This window comes from Sparus aurata, chromosome 21, assembly GCF_900880675.1.
Source record: "Sparus aurata chromosome 21, fSpaAur1.1, whole genome shotgun sequence".
Taxonomy (NCBI): Eukaryota; Metazoa; Chordata; class Actinopteri; order Spariformes; family Sparidae; genus Sparus; species Sparus aurata.
The window spans coordinates 14,370,995-14,393,808 of NC_044207.1; the positions used below are offsets into that span (position 1 = coordinate 14,370,995).

The window sequence follows — 22,814 nt, forward strand, 5'->3', positions numbered from 1 at the left end:
AATCAGATAGAATTTTCAATCAGGTTGAGAGGGGTTGTGTAAACCTCTAATAATCTGATGAAAAGGAAAATATCAGTAATTAATAACCCTGTCAACATTTAATGATCGTTTCTCTCTGGTTGCAAGCGATATATTGTTTCTGCGCATGTTACCCTCCACGTGGGGGCGACATTAGTTGACATGAACGAGTTTCAATGAGGAAACCTGCCAACTGTACTGTATAAAATCAGAACACTTTTGTATAATTCACCTCAAGTTATTCCTAATTTATGCGTAAAGAAGAAACACTGCAATGATAAAATATCAGCTCTCACAATCGGTCAGCCTGTTTTTCACCTAAGTTAATGCAGTTTTTCAAGTAGTACGCATAATAATCCAATAATCCATTACTTTTATGTGTATAGATACACCGATCAGGCATAACATCATGACCACCTGCCTAATATTGTGAAGGTTCCCCTTGTGCAGCTATAACAGCTCTGAGCTGTCAAGACATGGATTTAAAACCTCTGAGGGTGTCCTGTGGTACTTGGTCCACAACAGTGTTTGGATGGGTGGTGCATGTCAAGTGGCAATCACATGAATGTCAGCACCCAAGGTTTCCTGGCAGAACAACGAATTGTGACGAGATGATCCATGTTATTTACGTCAGTGGTTTTAATGTTGTGGCTGATCGGTGTATGTACATTTACTGTGAAGCCAGGAAATATAAAATTACAAGACATTTGGCATAACATGGTCCACTTATATCAGAACAAACCAAATTCCCCTTCAAAAATCTGTCAGTTAAAGACCCCACCGATTGTCAGTCTTATAGGCCAATATCTCTGCTGAATGCAGATGTGCGTATATTAACAGCAATCTTAGCCAGACGGGTTAAAAAGATAATTACTCAAATCATACACCCTGATCAAACGGGGTTCATCTCCGGAAGATATTATGGCGATAACATAAGACGTTTACTAAACATCATATCCCATCAGAAAGATAAGAAATTAGAGTCAGTGATCATATCCTTAGATGCGCAAAAGGCATTTGATCGTGTGTCTTGGCGATATCTACTTCAAACATTAAAACGATTCAAATTCGGCCCCAATTTTATAGATTGGATACAAACACTTTATTCTTCCCCACAAGCGGCTGTTAGGGTTAATGGATACAGATCAGAGAGATTCACACTACATCAAGGATGCAGACAAGGCTGCTCTTTATCGCCCTTGCTATTTGCGATTAGCATTGAGCCACTAGCCAAGCTCATTAGAGATGATAATAACATAAAAGGGATTATAATAAATAGAGAAAAACACAAAATATCACTCTATGCAGATGATGTCTTGCTGTATTTAAGAGAACCCATATCCACTATACCATATCTTAAGGAGCTCATCTCTAGGTATGGGTATTACTCTGGATATAAAGTTAATGTAGACAAAACAGAGGCTATGGATGTGATTTAAGTGGCCTAGAGAAGGCATTAAATACCTTGGTATTCATATACCCCAATCCCTACACAATTTGTATGATGTAAATTACAATAAAATAATTTGGCACATTAGCAACGACTTAGAACGATGGTCCTCACTTCCGCTCTCCCTACTGGGGCGTGTGCAAAGTATCCGTATGAACGTCTTGCCTAGACTATTGTATTTATTTCAGATGCTACCAGTGGAAATTCCTAAAAGAACCCTTGATGACCTTGACAAAATGATATCAAAATTTATATGGCAAAAAAAACGCCCCAGAATTAGACTTAAAACTCTACAGTCACCAAAATCAGATGGAGGTCTCAAACTTCCAAACTTAAGATATTATTTTTGGGCTGCACAGATGAAGCCACTTATAGTATGGATTCAGAATGATACCTTTACACGATGGCTTAATATCGAGAAAAGTATGTGCCCAGAGCCTCTGGAAAACTTAGCTTTTTTAGACACTCCTCCAAAAGAAATGGCGGACTGGACCAAAACCACTTTAAAAATCTGGAATAAAATACGATCAGCTTTCGGGTTGCCAAAGGTACTCTCATCATTAACAAATATTGGACTTATGAAGACCTTCACTCCTAATAATTTAGATTCTGGTTTTAGGAAGTGGTCAGACCATGGCCTAAACTATCTGCACCAGTTAGTCAAGGATGACAATTTGAAAACCTTCACACAGTTGAAAAATGAATTTGATCTCCCCAGGACAGACTTCTTCAGATATCTGCAGCTGAGATCTTTTCTGATGACACACAAAGATTGGGGAAAACTTAAAAGATCTACCCCTATAGAAAAGTTTCTCATTTCACAAACAAGTCATGGAGATAAGAAAATAATTAGTAAATTATATAATATATTCTTATCAACAAATGTGCATAATTCTGAACATATAAGATTGAGATGGGAGGCGGAGATGAACAAAAACATATCACTCGACACTTGGAAGGAGATATGTACTGAAGCACACCTTGCCACAAACTCGAACACATGGAAGGAATTTAAGTGGAAAGTAGTTACCAGGTTCTTCAGAACACCAGCAATAACATCTAAGATGGGACCAGCACTTGGTAGCTCATGTTGGAGGAACTGTGGCACTGAGAATGCTAATCACACCCATATATTCTGGTTGTGTCCCAAATTGAGCCTATTCTGGAAGGATGTTTTTGATGCTCTCAGAGAAGTTTTCAAACGGGATATTCCACACACCCCTATAATAACATTATTGGGAGCAATTCCTGAGGGTATAGAAGGAAGGGATGTGAAATATCTCTTAAACATTTTGCTCACAGCAGCATTAAAATGTATAACCATCAGGTGGCTAAAGCCAGATCCCCCTACTTACAATGTATGGATCCAGAAAATATGGGACATTTACCAGATGGAGCAAATTACATATTCATTAAGACTTCAAAAACCTATTTTTATTAAACGATGGAAACCTGTCATAGCTCTGCTAATACAATAAGTTTGTAGCATTAGACTCTTGATCAAGTACACACATCACATCATGTAATTTGATACCTAGAGTGGATTCCTCTCCCTTTCATTTACTTATTTATTTATTTATTTTATTAATGAATTCCTTTAAAGTATTATTAACAATATTGCCATTCTTTGTATTATATTCCATAATTTATCTTCCTTTTTTTTTTTTCCTCTTTCTCTTACTTTGGATCTGTGTAATTGATTTTATGTTTTATCTGATGTTTTGTTGCGCTGCTTTAAAAAATGTACATAACAGGGGAATGTCGTGCTGTCAAAATAAATAAAAATTAAGTTCTAAAAAAAAAATAAAAATCTGTCAGTTTATAGATGTGCCTTATTGGCCAATGTATGTTGGCCGATTAGATACTTTCGGAACCACTTTGTGCAAGTCAACAAAGTTATATTCTGATCCTATGCTTTTTTTTTTTTTTTTTTAAAGATTTTTGCTGGCATAAACACCTTTATTAGCAGTAGAAAGAGAGGAAACACGGGAGAGAGAGGGTGATGTGACATGCAGCAAAGGACCTCCGGCCAGAATCGAACCGGGGTCGGCTGCGTTTATGGCATGTGCTCTAACCACTCGACCACCTGCACACCTGATTAAATGCTTTTTTATAAGATTATTTTATTAGACGTCATGCTAACAGTTCAGTTGGAATCTCTAGGTCCAGGTTGAAGAAATATTGTAGATGTAACGCAGCTTTTGAGACATGAGAGAACCCTGGGTGTCCCTATGATGTCCACACGACCAAAGGCTTTTAAAAACAAATGTGAATTTTAAAAAGCCTGTCTGAGAATGAGAGACGAACACAAGGAAGACTCAGAGAAGCTTTGTTAATCGATCAGCAAAAACATCTCAATCTGTATTCATCAGGTCAGGAAACTCTGTACACAAATATACAAATGTAAGACATTAAAAATGCTTTCTCATAAATATCAAATCCTATAGTCTGTAAAACACTGTCGTTAAAGTTACACTGCTTGCATAGAAAAGTAGTGATAAGTAGTTCAGAGGGGATCACTGTTTATTTCACTGTACAAGTGCATTTTAGTTCCTATTGAAGTGATCAACATCAGACTGTAAGAAGAGCATCATGAGGAAGTGCTGGAGCAGAGACAAACACTGTTCAACAATATAAATCTACATTTTTAACAGTCGATTAGTTTGTACACTGAAAACATTCAGACCAACACTGAAAGCAGCTTCGATGTCAAACAAACCTTCCAAACAAGGAGAGCCTTTACTCCAACCTGCGACATCTTCTCTCATCTCACCCGTAATCTGTGACGTGTTTTAATGAAAGTAGAATATTTCATGAGAACAATTTAATAAGACGAAGTAAAACCACATGTCAGCGGCTACCGCACGAGGCAGTGTGTCAGAGAATCCTGCAGTGAGTCATTCAGCTTCACATTAGAAGGAAGTCTCAATTCACAGGAAATGTGCCCCAAATAAAAGAGAAAATATACACACTGAATTTTAAAGTGTTATTTTGCCACTTGAACTTAGGTTGTACCAACTTTTTAAGGAAAATTCAAGAATAATATACTCCAAAGTAAATTTATTGACAGAAAAAACATTTTCAGATGTTTTGGTGTTTTATACTGGGCTCAGCTATCTGTCTGGTTTTAGATGCACAAAGCAGAAAACTCAACATCAAGGTACATCTGAAGGTCAAAAAACTCAACGACCAGGTTGTTCTGTTTCCCTCAAATCAAAAGCTCATTCATTCAACCAGCTTTGCCATGTGCTCCTTTTAAGTAAAACTGAAGTTTCATTTGAGTCCTTTAAGATGCTCAGGTTGAGATGGAATTAAACCTAGTGGAGTTTGTGTGAAATTTTACTTAAATTACTGCTTAAAGAAATTATCATTTTACACTCATTTAAAAATGTTGACGTCCTCTTATACATCCGACAGTACAAAGTGATGGTAGCAGGGTGCATACATGTCACAGTCATACCGGGAAAGACTTTCTGACACAGTGAATTATATTTTTTTCAATATAATTAAAATGGCCATTTGTCTTCAGACAAGTATGGCTTAACACACAATTTTTTCATTTAGCTTTTCATACATATAAGTTTTGACTTTAAAGCAAGACTATGTAACTTTTGCAAAACAGCGGCCATTGCGGGCCATAACTGGTAATGACAGCATGATGGCGCACTGAAGTTAATTAATTTCTGAAGATTTTATGAGTTGAAATGCTTGATTGAAAGCATTCCTGAGAGTTCCGGTTGGCTCTGTAACAGGTGTAAAATGACACATGACAAATGAGGTGCTGCTAAAAGACACAGACATTACGTGGAGCGTTTAAATGCGGGTCTACAAGTGTGGCCTGGAGAAGATTTATGTGTATTTATCTACTCACTTGTAGCAATGCGGTATTTTATGTACAGTATTCCCCTAGTTTTGTATTTTTACAAAGGCCCGCTATTCACTTTAATGCAAGATTCGGGTAAAAGGCAAAGGAGCAACTGTTTGTAGGATCCCATGATATCGCAAACGTAGCCGTCTCAACAACATCAACAAAAACAATGCCAGTTGTCCTTTAATGTTTAGGAATAAAATCATCCTCCCTTTTCTGAAAATGTGTTCGTCCTGAGTCCAGTGTGATTCATGGACACAACTCTGACATTAGCCACCAAAAGCTTTTTGTCATACAAAGCATGTGAGGCTGCAGCAGCTGAGTCCCTGAGCGTATCAAAGTGAGTAAAGGGGCTCTTGTTTATGAATGCATCATCATTTGTAAGAGGAAGATGGCAGATTTTGTCTCTCAAAAGTTAAATAGTCAGCTTTTAAAACAGTTTCAGAGAGAGTTAACTCAAAATGGGGAAAAAAAGTATATCGGCTCTATTTTTTGACAATTTCATTGCCACTGTTTTTAAATAGAGACTATTTTAAAAACTAGCAGAAAAGTTAACTCTGAAAATTCAAGATTTAAACGTTGGCTTTTGAGCAACAACTTGCAAGGTCCTTTTTCACAACATACACATTTCCCTACAGAGTGTGTTCTGGATTGCAGTGCTTATGAATGATCTGCTTTGACTGTAAATGGTGTTAGATCAGCTAAACAGACATAGATGCTGTTTCATTAAGTGGCTACAAAACTGTTGTAGTTTTACCAAAAGGGCTAGAAGATGTAAAATAACCAGTACCCTTTAGGACAAAAAGAATATGTGGATCTTTAGATTGAAAGTAAAGGACTAGATAAAACCATAAACTTCTCCTATCTCCTCTCTTAATTCACGTTTGCTGCAGGCATGGTTCCCTGTGAAACAGCTGGAGGAGGCTAGTTGTGTAGTTCAGGTTGCCAGGACGGTTTAAGTTAAAACACCTGTCTAACGAGTGCTGGTTCAGGCACCATACAGTAAATCACCTCTTATTTTCTCATCTGAATATCAGTCTGGTTAATCAGAAAAATAAGAGATTTTTTTGATTTAGTGAAAACATTTGTCTAACAAAGTACACAGGGAAAAGTATCAAAACACAAGCTCTGTCTTTTAAACACTCACACATACACAACACGAGGGATCTTTATTACTCCTCGTCATAGACAAAGACCCCTTAAAGAAACTCTTACGGAAAAAAAATCTACATCATCTCACAATATTAAATATAAACAACCTTTTCAAAAAAATAATCTCTATGCCGAGTGTCCACTGTGTTGATAAAAGCTTTGTTTGTGTGCTAAATGAAGACTTGTTCTTTCACACCTGGATGAGTTATTTCTCAAAATTGGGTGTGCTTGATTTATTAATCACCATGTGATACATTCACTTGAAAGTTCTTTTTCTTTTTCCAAAATCTTTGAAATGTGTCCAGTCCGTCAGTCTACTAAAAAATCAGTTCCCACTGCCTCCATGAGAACAATCCAGGGGTAAAACTCTTCCTCTCCGACCCAAATCCACCATCTCCTCCGTGTGTGTGTGTGGATTAACATGTGTGTTACATGTGGCAGGTGTTTGTCCCTCTCTGTGGTTCCTCCTCTTCCTCCAGGCTGCTGGAGCAGTCCATCGCCTCTCCACTGTCTCTCTCGCTGCTGGGGACCATCGGAGACCAGCTCTCCCCTAATTCCTCCTCCCCCTCATCCTCCTCCTCGTCAGCCTCGTTCTTCCCGTCTACCTCTCCATCGTCGTCCCCTCCTCTCTGCCTGCAGTAAGGTGGGATCTCAACCACAACGTATTTCTTTGCCCAGCCACTCAGCAGGGCCTTCTGTCGGACGTCACTTCCCGCCAGGCCTGCATCCGACCTGGAGTTAGCTGCAGAGAGAAAAAAAAGAAAAAAGAGAGGGAAAGTGAAGGGTGAGACGAGAAACAGGCATAGAGGATGAAGGGTTAAGAGTATAGGAAGAAAAAGGAAATCAAAAACATTGGATAACCATTATTATCTAGTTTGGTAAATTATGAATATTGGCTTAATCTCTGCCAAAGTATATAATTATACTCACTCAAGTATATATATCTATACTCACACATTTGGGTTGATTTAATAAACATACTAATTCACAAAGGAAACAAAACTAATAAAATACACATACAAATGCATACATTTAGAGAAATGCTTTAAGTCCCTAATGAGCTGGCGACATTGGATGCTTGAAGAAAAAAAAAACTGCCCTCCACCTGTTGTGTGTATTCTCGTCATGTCCGTGACATATTCTACAGATACAGTCATTAAAACTGGTGTGATGATATCTACAACTAAGGGATTATTACAAGAAGAAAATCAGAAGGGATCCCTCCATGGGAATGTGGGGTGTAACTCAACTTCTAATCAAATCATACGCAGGAATTTCTTTTAGAATTATATCGGAATTATATAAAGCATTGACAGTAAATAAAAATTCAACAAAATATGTAAAAGAAAAATGGGAATCGGAACTCAGCATAGACATTACGGATCAACAATGGCAAGAGATGTGGAAAACACATCAAACCACCACCAGCTCACAGTCATGGAGGGAATTCTCGTGGAAAAACCTGATACGATTCTTTATTACGCCTAAAATAAAAAATAAGTATTCAAAAACCAATTACTTGTGTTGGAGAGAATGTGGCGAATTAGAAGCAGGCCATGCTCATATCTTTTGGAAATGTAATAAAATTGTAAGGTTTTGGGGAATGGTACACAATATCATGCAGAAGATACTGGGATATAACATCCCCATGTACTGTGAGACTCTGTACATGTGTAACCTGAATGAAGGACATATACATATTGGAGATAGATATTTGGTAAAGATAATATTGATTGCGAGTAAGAAAGCTATAACTAGAAATTGGTGTAAGGTAGACCCACCTAACCAGGATCAGTGGATGGCAACTGTCAAGCAAATATACATAATGGAGAAGAGGACATTTCGTATGAGACTACAAGAGGTACAGAGTGAACAAAAATGGGAGAAATGGACTATATACAAGAACTCAAACAGCGATAGACACGAGGACCTGGGAAACGAAGACTGAAATATTCAAGAAATTGACTCCCTTTACTGTTTGTTTTGTTTTTTTTTCTTTTTTGGGGGTGGGGGGGGGGGGGGGGGGGGGGGGGGGGGGGGATTATTGTCAGTGTTGTTCTTTCAGTGTTTGTAAATGAAAACAACATTAAAAACTGAAGTAAAAAAAATAAAAAAAACTGGTGTGATGATAATATGAGGTTGGTTTCAGTTCTTCTTTCTGGCAGAGAACCGCTCACGTGTCGTGGTAAAAATAGGCGAGACTCAGAATCTTTAGATGAACTACTGCTGCAGAGAAGAGCCTGTAAGAGTGGCTGAAAACCTGGAGCTGATATAATAAACTTGAAAATGCAAACATGCATGAGTGATGGTTAACAGGGTATAGGTTGGAGTTTCACCAATTTTCAAGAAACTAAGCAGGACAAACTTTTACATTAAAAATGTTAGAAGAACACCCTCTTCAGACACCTTACCTGGCAGTGTTGTGGAGAGCTGGCTGGAGTTGCAGGTAACAAAACCGTTGTTAGTGGAGCTTCCGGCAGCAGCGAGGTGGAAGATCTCGGAGCGCGGCAGCTGGGGTGACACTGGTAAGGAGTGACACTGTCTCCCTGGCAGCTGCTGCCAGTAGTATGATGTCTCTTGCTGAGGTCCTCCAGGTCCATGAGCAGGCGGCTGGTTACTGAAGACACTCCCCGGAGGTGAGTGGAGGTCAAATACCAGAGAGAAAACAGACTTGCTTGGCACATCAAAAAACTTGATCTTGCCCCCACATAGGTCCTCTCTGGCAGTGAACGGGTTGATCTTGCGGGCTTTAGAGGCTCGCTTAGCGGTAGGTGGGTTGTAATATGGGTCCTGGACATTGACTTTTCTTCCTGGTTTGCAGGAGAAGACGTCTGATTGGCTGCGACTAAGCAAGATGTTTCGTCGTGGGCGGGGTGATTTTGGAGGAATTTTATCATCCTGAAAACCGAGGGGGTTCAGTCGCTTGAAGCCCTGGATCTTCTCACCTTGAAGAATCAGACATAAAAAAAAAAACGTGTCATTTGGTTTCTTGACTCATTGATCACTTGTTTAGTCTATGAAATGTCAGAAAAGGGTGAAAAATATTAATCTGTGTTTTATAAAACTCAAGATGAAGTCCTCAAATGTCTTGTTTTGTCCACAACCCAAAGATATTCAGTTTACTGACACAGAGGAATAAAGAAAACAGCAAATATTCACATTTAGGAGGCCAGAATCATAGCATTGTAACTTTTTCTTTCAGAAAAAAAGAACCAATTCAAATCAAATAAATCATTATCATCATTATAGCTCTAAATCTTTTCCTAAACAAAAAGAATATCAATAGCAAGTTTTACAAGTTGTACGTTGTATAACGTTTGTCATATCTTGTTATAAGTACTGTGAAAGTAAAAAGAGTATCTTAATAACCACTAGGTGGCAATACAGGCTAAATTCTGCCTAGAGTACACAGCCATGACTTCATTAATTTCAAATGTTTCCAAAAACTCTTGATGAGATTTTTAAAGACTCAAAGACCAAATGTCCTCTGAAGTGGGGTTGGATTGTAATATTCTCAAAAAATTTAAAAGATGAGATTTTGGGTGACAGATACAGGGATAAAAAGTCCCAGTTTGTAGAGATCACAAGAAAGACGACATCCATAAAATAACCTAAATAGTAACTTTAATCCTGCTCAGTAAACATCGGAAGTACCCATGTCTGTTTCGTGCTGTGTGTTAACTCGTCTTCTGTATGGCCTGTCATCAATGTTTGTGTGACGCCCTCTCCTGCCACTGCACAACAAATCTACCTACGGATATTAATAAAGTAAACTGAACTGAACTGAACTTCCCTTGTGTACAAAATCAGTTATTCAAAACGATGACTCGTATAAACACATGAGCTCATCAAGAAAACATCTAAAATTATCCTTATAGTATTTTTTTCTGAGGGGATCGGGTGTCTCTTTCAAGACAGGAAATACCTGAAGGAATTACTCATGCCACTCATGAGGACCAAAAAAGCTTCTCTACAAAAATATTTGGATAAAAGGCTATTATGCAACAGAAAGATGTCCTACTATGAGGATAATCCTGGTTTTCAGGAAATGCTGATGCTATCAGGCAAACAGAGAGAGATTGAGCTGGAGGATGAGGACAGAGAGAGAGAGAGGGAGTGAGACCTGTCAGATCCAGGCCATGTTCTAACATAATCACAGCCACATAACAGATATTTCTTATGTCAACAGGCCCAGACTGTTTTATAAACCTTGTTAGCCAGATTTTACAACACAACACCAGATGTAAAAAACCACTTAAGTCACTGGTATAAATCCGTTCTGCTCCTGTGATGTCAGATGTTGATGTCATATGTTTGCACTCTTCTTCTTCATAAACTGTAGTACTGAGGAGGAGGAGCAGTTTGACTGTCTTAACAAAAAACATTACCGCCTCCTGACTTAATGATGGTCAGACATGCAGGCGGCTGTACGCTGGACCAAATTAGAAGTGAAACCTGGCTTGCATGGATCAAGTATCTCAAAATAGGAACGTTGATCTCAGACCAGTTTTCCTCCCGAGTCATGATGAAGTTTGTATTATCACTAAGGACTCTGAAGTGTGATACAGACACATGCATTTTTGGACTTATTTGACTTTGAACTTGAATAACCTGCTGGGGTGCAAAGAACAGATATTAAAGTGGAAATTAGGATATTAGCTCTTTCCACCACCACTCTCTGTCAGTTAAATCAATATTGCTCACAATGATTCGACTGATCAATTTCATTGATATTTATGTGTTCAAGACGTAATTTAGCTCTATGTTTTATCAGTGGCCATCTAGTACTAGGCAACATATTTACATTTTATTAACAATTATTGCCCCGTTTAAATCACCTATTTGATCAAAGTGACGAAAGGTTCAACTTCTTTGATGAAGTAATTAAAACACCTACATTATATTACATTTTTATCAAAATAACTAGTAATCTGAAACGTAACGTACATTGCAGAGAAATCCAACACCGTTATGAGTGTAAATTTTATTCATACTTTTCAAGTCAGAATGAATTATTCTGGTGATCATCAAGAGGACATATAAGGACAAAACAAACTCCAGAGCTGTTATCTGTGGCAAAGACCTTATGGCAGCATGTCTCAGGTAAAATTACATTTTTAAATTTAACTTGCAGCCCAGTATATGTTTTGTAAGTCTTTAATGTGTTTTGTAAATAATCAAGACTGAGTAACTAGTGCCATAGAAAGTCAAAAAGTGTTTCCAAAAAGCCCTCAATTAGCTTACATAAACGAGGTCGGCTACAGTTAGAAACCAACATTATAAGGACTCCTAAGACATTACTTTGTAGAAAAAAGTGACGGCCCTGTTGATTCAGATGGATTTGTATCGACTGCCAGTGTCTCCTTTGTTTATCAAATCGCTCTGAAAGTGATCATAACTACAGTATATCATTCCCCACAGCGTTGTCATTATGGCTGTCATGGGGTCCAGCTATAGTGGACCACCATCCATTGAGTTAGAATGATTATAATATAGTAAGTGGATGGCCCTTTACTCTCCTGACAAACTCACTGTGGGGCCAAACAGTAAATTAAGTAAAGATCTGGCCTGAACAAATGTGGTTGTATGTTGAGGAGAGAGTAAACAGTATCATAGCTAACTGGACAAACAAGGATCAAACAGTGTGCTTTTAAAGAGGAACTGTCATTAGGAGAGGAGGGAAGTTTCTGTCAGGCTAAACACTTATTGGAGTGGATTTGAGTGCAGTACAAGCAGAGTCTGTAAGCAGTGGTAAAAAAGGGTGAAAGAATAGAATAGAAGAATATAAAATAGGTGGCCTTGCTTTGATTACAGCTCCCCTTCCTACTACTGTCTATTACAGGACTTTACAGGCAGCTTCTTGTAAACAAAGGGAGGTGACTTTTAGTGACTGGAAAGTTGAAGCTGAAATGAGCTGAGGCTGAAGTGCTGTTACCTTTGGGTATGGTCTTCTTGTCGATGTCCCCACTGAGTGGGACACACTCGTGCTCCATCTCTTCAACTTTAAGGCGCGCGAGAATCTCCTCCAGGTTCCTGACGATGTCTTGGAAGGATGGACGGAGTTTAGGGTCCATCTGAAGAGGAGAGTAAATGGAGATATGGAGATGGATGAGATTTAAATACGGTAGCTTGGAGCAGCAGAGAGGATGGATTGCACTCATCAGCTTATTCTGAGGGAAAAGGAAAACACACAACAACAAGATTACTGTCAATTTCAAATGCTGCAGGTCACATTTAAACATCAAAACAACATTCTAACCATTTATTTGTGCCTCTTTAGGCATTTAAATTATATTTGACAAGTTAATTTTCCAGGAAATCTTCTATATTGTTTTAAGGCATAAATGGGCTATTGCTTTATGGCATTTGTTGGCTTTTTTACCTCGAAAAAGTGCAGTTTCCCAACAGGAAGTGGTACAAAAGAAAATCACTTAATATGTTTGAATAAGGAAGCAAATGTCTGTTTTGCAACTGGAAGCAATGAGGAAGATTAAAAGAAAAATTGTGGACTGAAGTTAAAGATAAAGGAAAGTGGACGCAAAACAAACTACGGAGAGGTAGATAGACACTGTGGAAGTGTGAGAAGGTGAAAAGGAAACGCTGTTTTGAAAGAAAATGACCTGAAGAAAAAACAAGATCGGGGACAAAAGAAAGACTATAAAACTGACTGTTAAGAAAATGAAATTCGACAGTAAGGGAGACAAGGATGATAAAACCGAGTCAATCAAGGATGAGAGGGGATGGAGGGAGCCAATACAGGATCAATCAGCAGGGTGCTCCAAAATCTTTAATGCCCTCATCCTCAGTGGTTTTTAAGTATGACAGAGGGAAAAAAAGGTATTAAATTCTACTCCAGTGATTATAGTGTGGGTAAAACTAAACTCATTAAAATCTATATCTGATTCGGTTTACTAAATATTCCTCCTCATTTCAATAGTCACTCAATTTAACAACACATCAATGTTATATTAAGAAAAGCTGAGTGTGGCACGTATCTGATCCAGCTTTAAGTGAACAAAAGACCCCCTGGACAGTGAGTTTAATCAGATTATTCAGATAATCAGATTGACTGAACAAGGGAATAATAGTTACTTAAGAAATTAAAAAAATGAAACTGTGGAAACCAAGATAAACCAATTCAGAAGTTCTCTCCGCAACACAGGGAGAGGATTGTCGTAAAAACCCTACTGTTGTATAGTATATCCACTTCAAGGTACAGTTCACCCCAAAATCAAAAAACCTTTTTTTTCCTCTTACCTGTAGTGCTATTTATCTATCGAGATATCTGCCATAAACATGTCGGCCTTCTCTTGAATATAGTGAAACTAGATGGCACTCGGCTAGTAGTGCTGTGGAGCCAAATAAAAAAAATTGGAAAAAGTCATCATCAAATGTCTCTTTTCAGAAATCATGACCTGGTTACTCAAGATAATCCACAGACCTGTGAGCAGCTTCATGTAGGAACTATTTTCTTTCTACTGAACTTCATCCACCAACCGAATCACTACACAGAAGGAAGCCTGCATCTTCTCATGGACCGAAAGCTCTTGCTCCTGACAGTGCAGGGCGTTGACACTAATGGCATCTGTGATGTTAGCTAGCTTAGTTGGCAGAGTTTCCAGCCCTGTAGCACATGAGTAGATCAATGCTTCCTTCTGCATACTGTTGCTGGTTGAAGATCGATAGAAATAAATTAGTTCCTTCATGAAATTGCTCACAAATGCACTAATTTGGCTCTTTGAACACCACAAGCCAAGTGCCATCTAGCTCCTTTTCATGGGAGAGAAGGCAGACATCTCAACAGCCAATATCTCCAAAACTCTGCAACTCACAACAAAACAGTCTGGACGGATTAAAAGCACAACAGACAGGCAAGAGAAAACATCTTTGATCATAGATTGAACTGTCCCTATTAACATGACAATCGTGACCATGCACAATTTTTTGCAGACACACAACTGCTGCTGTCGCTCTTCAGCTCTATTACAAGTGAACACAGATTGTTACAAGATAGTAACATCTTGATTGACAGAGACTGAGACAGACTGGATTGGACTCACATTGCAGCAGTTGAAAGCCAGCTGTAGGAAATCAGGCGGACAGTCTCCCACCATGTGCTGGAACGTGTGATAGTCCAGGCCAAAGTTCTAGTCAGGTGGTGGAGAGAAGACAGAGACAAAAAGATTGAGATATGTGAAAGTTAAACAGGAAATTCTTATTTATTATTCCAAAAGTGGGATAAAGACAGAGACAGAAAGATGTTTGACATACAGCAAATCTTCTGCCAAAACCAGCTTCATGTCATACTAATCCCTCTGATACAGTACTGCTGACTGCCAAGTTTGCATTTGGCCCTATCAGTAGACTGAAATGTAAAATAACGCAGGGTGTGTGATGGAAAAGAAGGTCTATGCAGGGTTCAAAATGTAAATCTCTTATTAAATTATGTAAATTATGTAAAATATATACCATCTTCTGACTCCCTTCTTTGCAATTTAAATAATAAACATGCAATCTCATGCTGGAATGTACAGAGCAACAGTCAGTCCTCTCTGGTGGATATCATTTTCGCAGATACCACTATATTTGTGCTGAGTTATAATTGGTCAATAATATCAGCCGATAACTGAAGATCTGTTACAGTTTTGGTGGGAAACCAACTCATCAATCTGCATGCAGAGCAAACAGGCAGACGGAGCATGACAGGGTTGCAGGGTGAAGAAGAGGTTTGAAGTAGACGAGCACTCACCTCAGTGCGTGGGAGGAAGTCAGGGTCAGCCTGAACCCTTGCAATGATCTCACAGAGAATTATCCCGTAGGAGAATACGTCCGCCTGACAACAGACACACACACATGAAGACATGCAAACACTAAGTTAAGTGTCCTCCCATCTGATTCCTTTTTCAAAATTGGCGAACTACTGTTTTTTGTAAGTTATAACATTTGTGGAAATCGATGATATAACCTAATTTCTGCTAAAAATGTACCAAACTCTCTGACCTCCGCTGTTTGAAATAGGACTCACTAAACTCCACAATTTTACATAAATTCAATGACCAATGAAAACTGTCCAACGCATCTCAAATGATTATTTTTCTCTGTATCATTAGTGTTACATAGTGTATTTTTTGTTGCTATTATGATCCATTTTCCCAAAATGTTTAAGTTTCATCAACACTCATCTAAATGACTCTCATTTCCGTATCCTTCCACACAATCGCAGCTAATGAGGTAATACAACCTCTTTGTATTGATTTCTGCAATAGCAAAGGTCAGGGGTCTAAGCTGGGTACTCTACCTTTTCGTTGTAGAGTTCATCTCTCAGCACCTCCGGAGCCATCCAGAAAGGAGAACCAACCACTGAAAGCTTCTCCCGTTCAGCACTACACACACAACACATACAGACACGTTTTACAATTACGTAACACATGTTAATGTATCTGATCTCTTATAAAGAGGAAGTCATTGTCACGTGCCAGACAATTCGAGAAACTTCAGAGGCTTTGACGTTCAAGTCAATCAACAAATGGACAAGGGGGAAATGTAACCTTCCTGGCGGAATTAATAAAATCAAGTACGCAGAGCAAACTTGACGCCAATCTTTGCTTCAATAAGTCAAGCTGAAGAAAGTTCAGTGCACCACCTGGAAGAAGACCCTGACCAAACCCCTGTTCATGTTTTGTATAAATTAAGACTGCCAGTAACAGAAGTGTTTCATTACATTTGAGGTAATGCACTTAAAAAAGACAGCTTGAGTGCATTTGTGGGAGCATGCATACTAATGTCTGCTAACATTAATATGAACTCCATGCGGGATAAAGGAACTTGATAAAGAGCATCAGCGCAAACATGCAAATATGAAAAAAGTGGCCCACTCTGCCTTGGTGGCATTTAAACTTAAAATTACCCTCTTGCTCTGTGAGTTCCCTCTAGTTCACACATAATTGCAGTTTTAAATTGTACCAGGCAGAGAATGACTGCTGTCTGACCTTACAATCAGTTTTTAAAATGATGTCACTGTATAATGACTCTTACTCTATAATCCTTTAAATTCAGTAGCTCTCACTCTGTTTGGATTCAGACTGGGTGAAGTCGGACCACACCTTATCACTTAGCAGAAAGTGTTAGGTGTGGCATCATTCTGTGTATTATTCATACATGTTTACATAACCACAAACACATGCATTGATATGAGATTATAGACATTAAAGAACAGAGAAGAACCCCCCTCCGACACCAAACCCCTGCGCTGATACTATCCTCCTGTTATCACAACACTAAAGAGGAGAATTTGAACTATACAGCCTGCTATTAATGTCAGTGTTAGACACATGTGTTAATAAATAACTGCGCCAGGTTTGAGGAGGAAGACACTGAAGTGACTTACAGACAGCTGTAAAGAGAAATAACAGAAAAAAAACAGACATGGAGAAAATGACAATCACATGGTGGAATAAACATCTTCTGACCTGACATTTTGTCTCTTTATAGTTAATTAAAATAAGTTGCAACAGATGTGACACTCTTTCCCTAGACAGGTTTCCAAAGTATCAATGGGCCCACCATGTCATCTTCAGGCTCAAATAAGGTATTTTTGTTTACCAGCCACTCACTAACTGTATGTTTACCGTTACCTTGACTGGCAAGTAGTTTACATAAATTTGTGTGTAATCCTTGGGTCCACAGGGGTTGATCGGAATGGCTGAAACTCAACCAAGGGCTAATTATGCCACTAAAAATCAAAACGGTGAGCTAAAAGAGGCTACAAAGCTCTCACAAATAGAGCTGCAAGGATAATCCATTCAGTTTTTTGACTATGAATTATTATTAATTGCCAGCTGACAGTGGACCATATGACCTAAAATTTTATTGCAGTATAATTGTTTTTGTTTTTATAACAATAGTATCATATCACAGTGTAATTGGATATAATTTAAGTGAAGAACTTGGAGTAGGTTTCACTGAAATCCTGGTCATTATTTAATTATCCAGGACTGGGTATATTTATGCAGAGCTCCTTACGCATTTGTGGGGATCTTTTCTGCCAGGCCAAAGTCTCCCACCACCGCTGCGTAGCCATTGTCATCACATTTGATCAGACAGTTCTGTGAATAAAGCAAAAAATTAGCATCATTATCACACGCGCATGGTTGAGGAACTTGTGACACTGACACAGAGGAATTAAAAAAAACATTTTGTGGCCAACCCTGGACTTCCTTATTGAACTTAAGCCTTCAGTTTGATTTAACTTTACATTCTCCTTCTATGTACAACTGAAAATGTGAACAGGAAATGTGTTGCTGTCACATTTGAACTCTTCCTCTTCACCCTCAAAAGGAAGTGTTCGTAAATCTTCTGTTATCATTTGTCGCTCTATAATAATACTATAAAAAAATGTCTGCTGGCATGCGCAAAATCCTGTGTATCATGACAGTGTACAGAATGATATTTGGTATCAACAGATATTTGTTCTTTTGAGCTGAATGTTGAAGTTAAGTAAATTTCATAAACCATTTATATATTTTATGTCAATTCAACTTGCAAGAACTTATAATATGTGTATCCATGAAGACTCCAACTTTGCTTCCATTCTACAGCTAGGGTAAGTGTGTTTCACCCTGTTGCTACATTAATGTAAGGTACATATTCAATGTTAGGTACATTTTATTTACATGTCTTACACTGTCACCCTTCCCTTCAGTCTTTGTACCATAAAATGCGCTGAATGTACTGTCTAAATGTCAAGGCCTTATTTCTGGAGAATTTCTTGCACGTTGTGAATTAATGGTTTATAACTTGTTTATAAGGGATGGGAGCGTAAATAGAACATATAAATTATGTGATTACATTGCTTAAAATATTTGAAAAACAGGGGGAAGGTTGCTTTGTGCATTGAGGTTTTATGACTGAGATACGTGACATAAGGAAATTGAAGTTGTTTAAATTCCCACTTGAACTAAACATTATTCTTATACAGAGGAACAATTATAGGCCTCGACAGGAAATTAATACGAGTTTGCAGCAGAGTGCAAACTGTCCCTGTTCTCTGCCAGTTCCATGTCAACATGGCTCCGGGTCAAGCTGTAAAACTAGAAGCTGCCCGATACAGATTATCACATCTGAGCGTGACACTGTGTTCTTACAGAGAGGTTAACAAGTCTACAAGTAAGAGAGCAAATAAGTGTGTCAAGACATCCGACATCTTTAATAGGTCACACTGAGAGAAAGAAAACCATAAAACATATTTTTTCTGTTACCTGTAATGCTTTCTTAACATAAAGACTGTTTTAATGTGAGTTTCATTGAGGAACTATTTTCTATCTACCAGAAACTACATCGGCAAACCGTAACAAGCACCTCTTGCACCTCTTCATGAAAAAGAAGCTAGCTAACTAAGCTTTTTAACATTAAAGCTCAGATGAGGAGGATTACATTATTATTGACATCCCGTGCTGTCATGAGCTCAAGCCTCTCATTCATGAGTATATGCACGCTACACATAAACTGTTTTTCTACATGAAACTGCTCACAACAAAGTCTGTATTACCTTGAGAAACTGGATCATTATTTCTGTAAAGAGTTAATGAAGTTGAGTTTTTCAAAACTATTTTTTGGCACTTTGAGCCCCAAAAGCCGAGTTTCATCCAGTTACACTATATTAAGAGAAGGAAGACATCTTCTACAGCTGAAATCTTTGAAACTCATTAATTCAAACAAAACAATCGAGATTGATAGATAAATAGCACTACGGACAAGAGTAACATATATTATACAAGAGTACAAGAGTAATATATACGTTACATATGATAAAAGTTGGTCAATGGTGCCATTTATCAAAATAAATATAATCAAAAATATATCAAAACAATGCTACGTTGGTGTTCTGGGACCACAAGAAGGCCTGCAGTTGTATTTTTAGCAGTGGTTTCTCTCTCAACAATCAATAATCCCGTCTAGCTAACCTTGGAGGTGAGGTCCCGGTGGAAAATGCCTTTGGAGTGCAAGTAGGCCAGACCGCTGGCGATCTCACAGGCCAGTTTCACCCTTGTGGGCCAACTCAGGTGTTTGTTGCTATCTAGAAGCTGCTCCAGGTTTCCACCATTGATGTACTGAAGACAAAGAAAGACATATAAATAAATAAGTAGGTAAATGTTAACAAAAACACTGACACAAAAGGAAAGGGGGAACATGAATAGATATACAATTGAAGTTTTCAATTTCAAATAAGTTGAAAACAGGTGCAAGGCCATCAGACAGATATAAGAGATTCAATTTTAAACATTGAAACATATCAAATTTAAAAGAATGGGTGGATTATGCTTGTCAATTAACAACTGAGTACTGACAGTAAATGTTCTTCAGCCAGGAATTGAATTGCTATACTTTGAGCAGAAAAATATTCCTGTTTGGCTGCATATGGTCTGTCTGTCAAACACATTTTTACAGGAAATAAATGTGAGATGTCCTCATTCAATTGGTGTGAAAACTCTTCACACTTACGGTGACCAGTGACAGAAATAACAGATTGGTTAGCTGGCTTGATTAATTATTAGTCAAATGGAGTACTGACTGACTGACCCATTATGTTGTAAAGGTACATAAAAGTATTGACTAACTACATTACACAAACCAACTGCCTATCCAGCTGGCTCACAGAGTGGATGACTGATGACTGGTGGGTTGTTTGGGACACAGATGGCTTGCCTGCCTGGGGCCTTGCTGGTTTATCGACCAACTGACTGAATAAAAACTAGCAGCCTATTCAAGTGGCTTACAGGACTGCTAGATTCCTACGTGCACAAATGTATTTTAATGTGTCTGATCATTGCACAGGCTGCTGGACAAATCAACTGTCAGTCAACAAATCAACTGTTGGTCTGTCAGCTTTGATCCAGAAGAACTTGTCTGACCTTGCTGCTTGCATGCAAACACACAGACACACTAATCCCACATCACATACCCTGGACAATGATGGTTAACTAGATAGACGGGATAAAGCAATGGTGGTCTGGTTTAGCTGCGGTTATTGGTTTGACTGACAGGCACAGAATTAGGGCACAGGGGGCTGCTGGTGAGACTAGGGAGGTCTCTTCTTCTTCATGCTATAAAATAAACTGGGTTTCTGGTCGTTCCGTTCCGTTCCGTTCCGCTCCTTCCCTCCTACAACAAATGCCATTATTTCTTCCAAACTGACTGCAACACTTTGCTTTACACCCCTAGTCACACCATCATTCAAGACCACTTAAGTGATGGTGAAAAGACAATGAGGACATTAAAATAGATACTAAATTAGTTGGTTTTCTATCAGTGTCATTTTAAAGAATATATCCGTCCACATTTGTATTCACATTATATACATATGTATGGTGTAAGGAACAGAATAACTGGCTTCATGTTAAATTGATTCCCTCTAGATTAGAGTCCAGGGCTGCTGGGAAAACTGCTTTTTCCACAGACAAATACAGCAACCGTTTTGTGTTACAATAACAACAACAACAGGGTCACTGAACATGGTTGCTATATTGAAGAAGAATAGCAGTATATGTAATACGCATGGTTAAATTTTTCACAAGTGAGTCAATAATATGAAATGTGTAGTCAATTTGGAAGTAAACATTATACAGTGAGTGACATTAAAGAGAAACAGTAGGTAAATAAATAATAGACAATGAGATAAATCTAAATATAATTGAGTATGATAAAAAAACAAGGACAGCGATTTTAATTTTATTAAGATTTTATATATTAGACTTAAATCATTACAACAACCAGAATACATAATGGAGGAAATAGAGAAACAATTCTCAACAAACTTGACAAACTTCAAGAATGAAGTGAAAGATACTGTGTAATGTTCTGATGTTAATGTACGAGGTAGCTAGCTTAATACTACTGAATCAATACAGATCATTTTTCATTAGGTATTCAAGGTTCTTTTTATTAGTCACCTGGCGATGAGCAACAAAAAGTCTACAGGTCACTCATTAAGGGTAAAATTATCTCAGTATAAAATTAATCAATAATAATTATAATATCCTTGATCCTACAACAGTTTTGCTGCTTAGGGATTTATTTAAATTCATGTTCAGTTCAATAGTTTAAAATATAAATCTATATTAGCATTATCAATTAATTATGCCATCATTATGAAATGCCAAAAAATTCTGAGAATGTATGAAGAAAGATAAAGTGATGCTCCTAAAGTTCGAGCTTCCTGCAGTCTTGTACTACTAAATGTTTTCTCTCTCACACACACGAACACACACACACACACGAACACACACACACACACACACACACACACACAGTCACACACAGTCACACACAGTCACACAGAGAGACCCCAATTTAATACGTCAGAGGCTTATGGTATTTGTCCAACAAATTCCTCAGTAGCCACAGAGTTCAACATCTGTTGTCTGCCCGGTCAGGATAGATAAAAGCAGGGGAAAACTCAACTGAAGATAAATAAAACTTCTAATCCAAGTCTAATCCAACTTCCTAGCCAGCACCCAATATATTCTCCCACTGACAGAATATGCAGCGATTGCAAAGTGTGTCTGGTCCAAAATGCCAATCACATGGTTTGAGAGTGCACCTGTTGTAGTTATTCATATTCAAAAAAGCCTCTTATTCAGGCATTTTCCCAAGGAATTTCCTTTATCCTATTTGGAGAGTTACTCATATACCACAGTAATTACTTGACATAGCACATGTTTGAGCCATACATGTGCCTCGCCATGATCAGGTATACTGTAGAGTGCTGAGGAAATGAAAAACATACGGTTGGTGTCAACTGCTGTGGATATTGCTCTGCTACAGTGTGTGTGTGTGTGTGTGTGTGTGTGTGTGTGTGTGTGTGTTCCAGGTAAAAAAAACCTGGAAAGACTCAAACAAAAGAAACCTTGTTTGCTGTTGGGAGTAGCTTCAAACAGCAGTATAATCTTGCCATGGGTCATGATTTACCATTAGCCCAGATTATGATTGCAGAAGCATTTCCTATAAAGTTCATTAGATTGAGATTCATTAGAGACAAAACAAGGTTTGATGTTAAAGATCAATGGTTCCTATTAGTAGGTGCTGCAAAATCTATCAGGTCTTTTGTTCATTTATGGTGCATTTTAATAATGTTGTAATAATAAAAAGGTATCAGGTTGTCATAGTAACAAAACAAGCTTTCCTGCTCGAGTTTTTCAGGAAGTCAGCAGTCAAATTATAGTCACTGTCAGAGGAAGTGATGATAAGATGCAACACTGTGAACAGAGCTCAAATAAAATGATGATACATCTCAGCCTTAACGTGACCGAATCAGAGCTGTGCAACAAT

The 22,814-nt window shown here is 38.2% G+C and overlaps 1 protein-coding gene across 1 annotated transcript in view; it reads right to left on the bottom strand.

Moving 5' to 3' along the window:
* Positions 1–3,800: 3,800 nt before the first annotated feature.
* Positions 3,801–22,814, bottom strand: part of LOC115572919 (dual specificity testis-specific protein kinase 2-like) — a 35,162-nt gene continuing 16,148 nt past the window's right edge. The window contains exons 6-13 of the mRNA XM_030403414.1: positions 19,451–19,597; positions 17,511–17,593; positions 15,787–15,871; positions 15,238–15,321; positions 14,549–14,635; positions 12,424–12,562; positions 8,900–9,433; positions 3,801–7,230 (exon numbers count right to left, since the gene is read on the bottom strand). Of these exons, the coding sequence (XP_030259274.1) occupies positions 6,917–7,230; positions 8,900–9,433; positions 12,424–12,562; positions 14,549–14,635; positions 15,238–15,321; positions 15,787–15,871; positions 17,511–17,593; positions 19,451–19,597 (1,473 nt within the window). The 3' untranslated portion in view covers positions 3,801–6,916. The remainder of the gene's footprint in view (positions 7,231–8,899; positions 9,434–12,423; positions 12,563–14,548; positions 14,636–15,237; positions 15,322–15,786; positions 15,872–17,510; positions 17,594–19,450; positions 19,598–22,814) is intronic.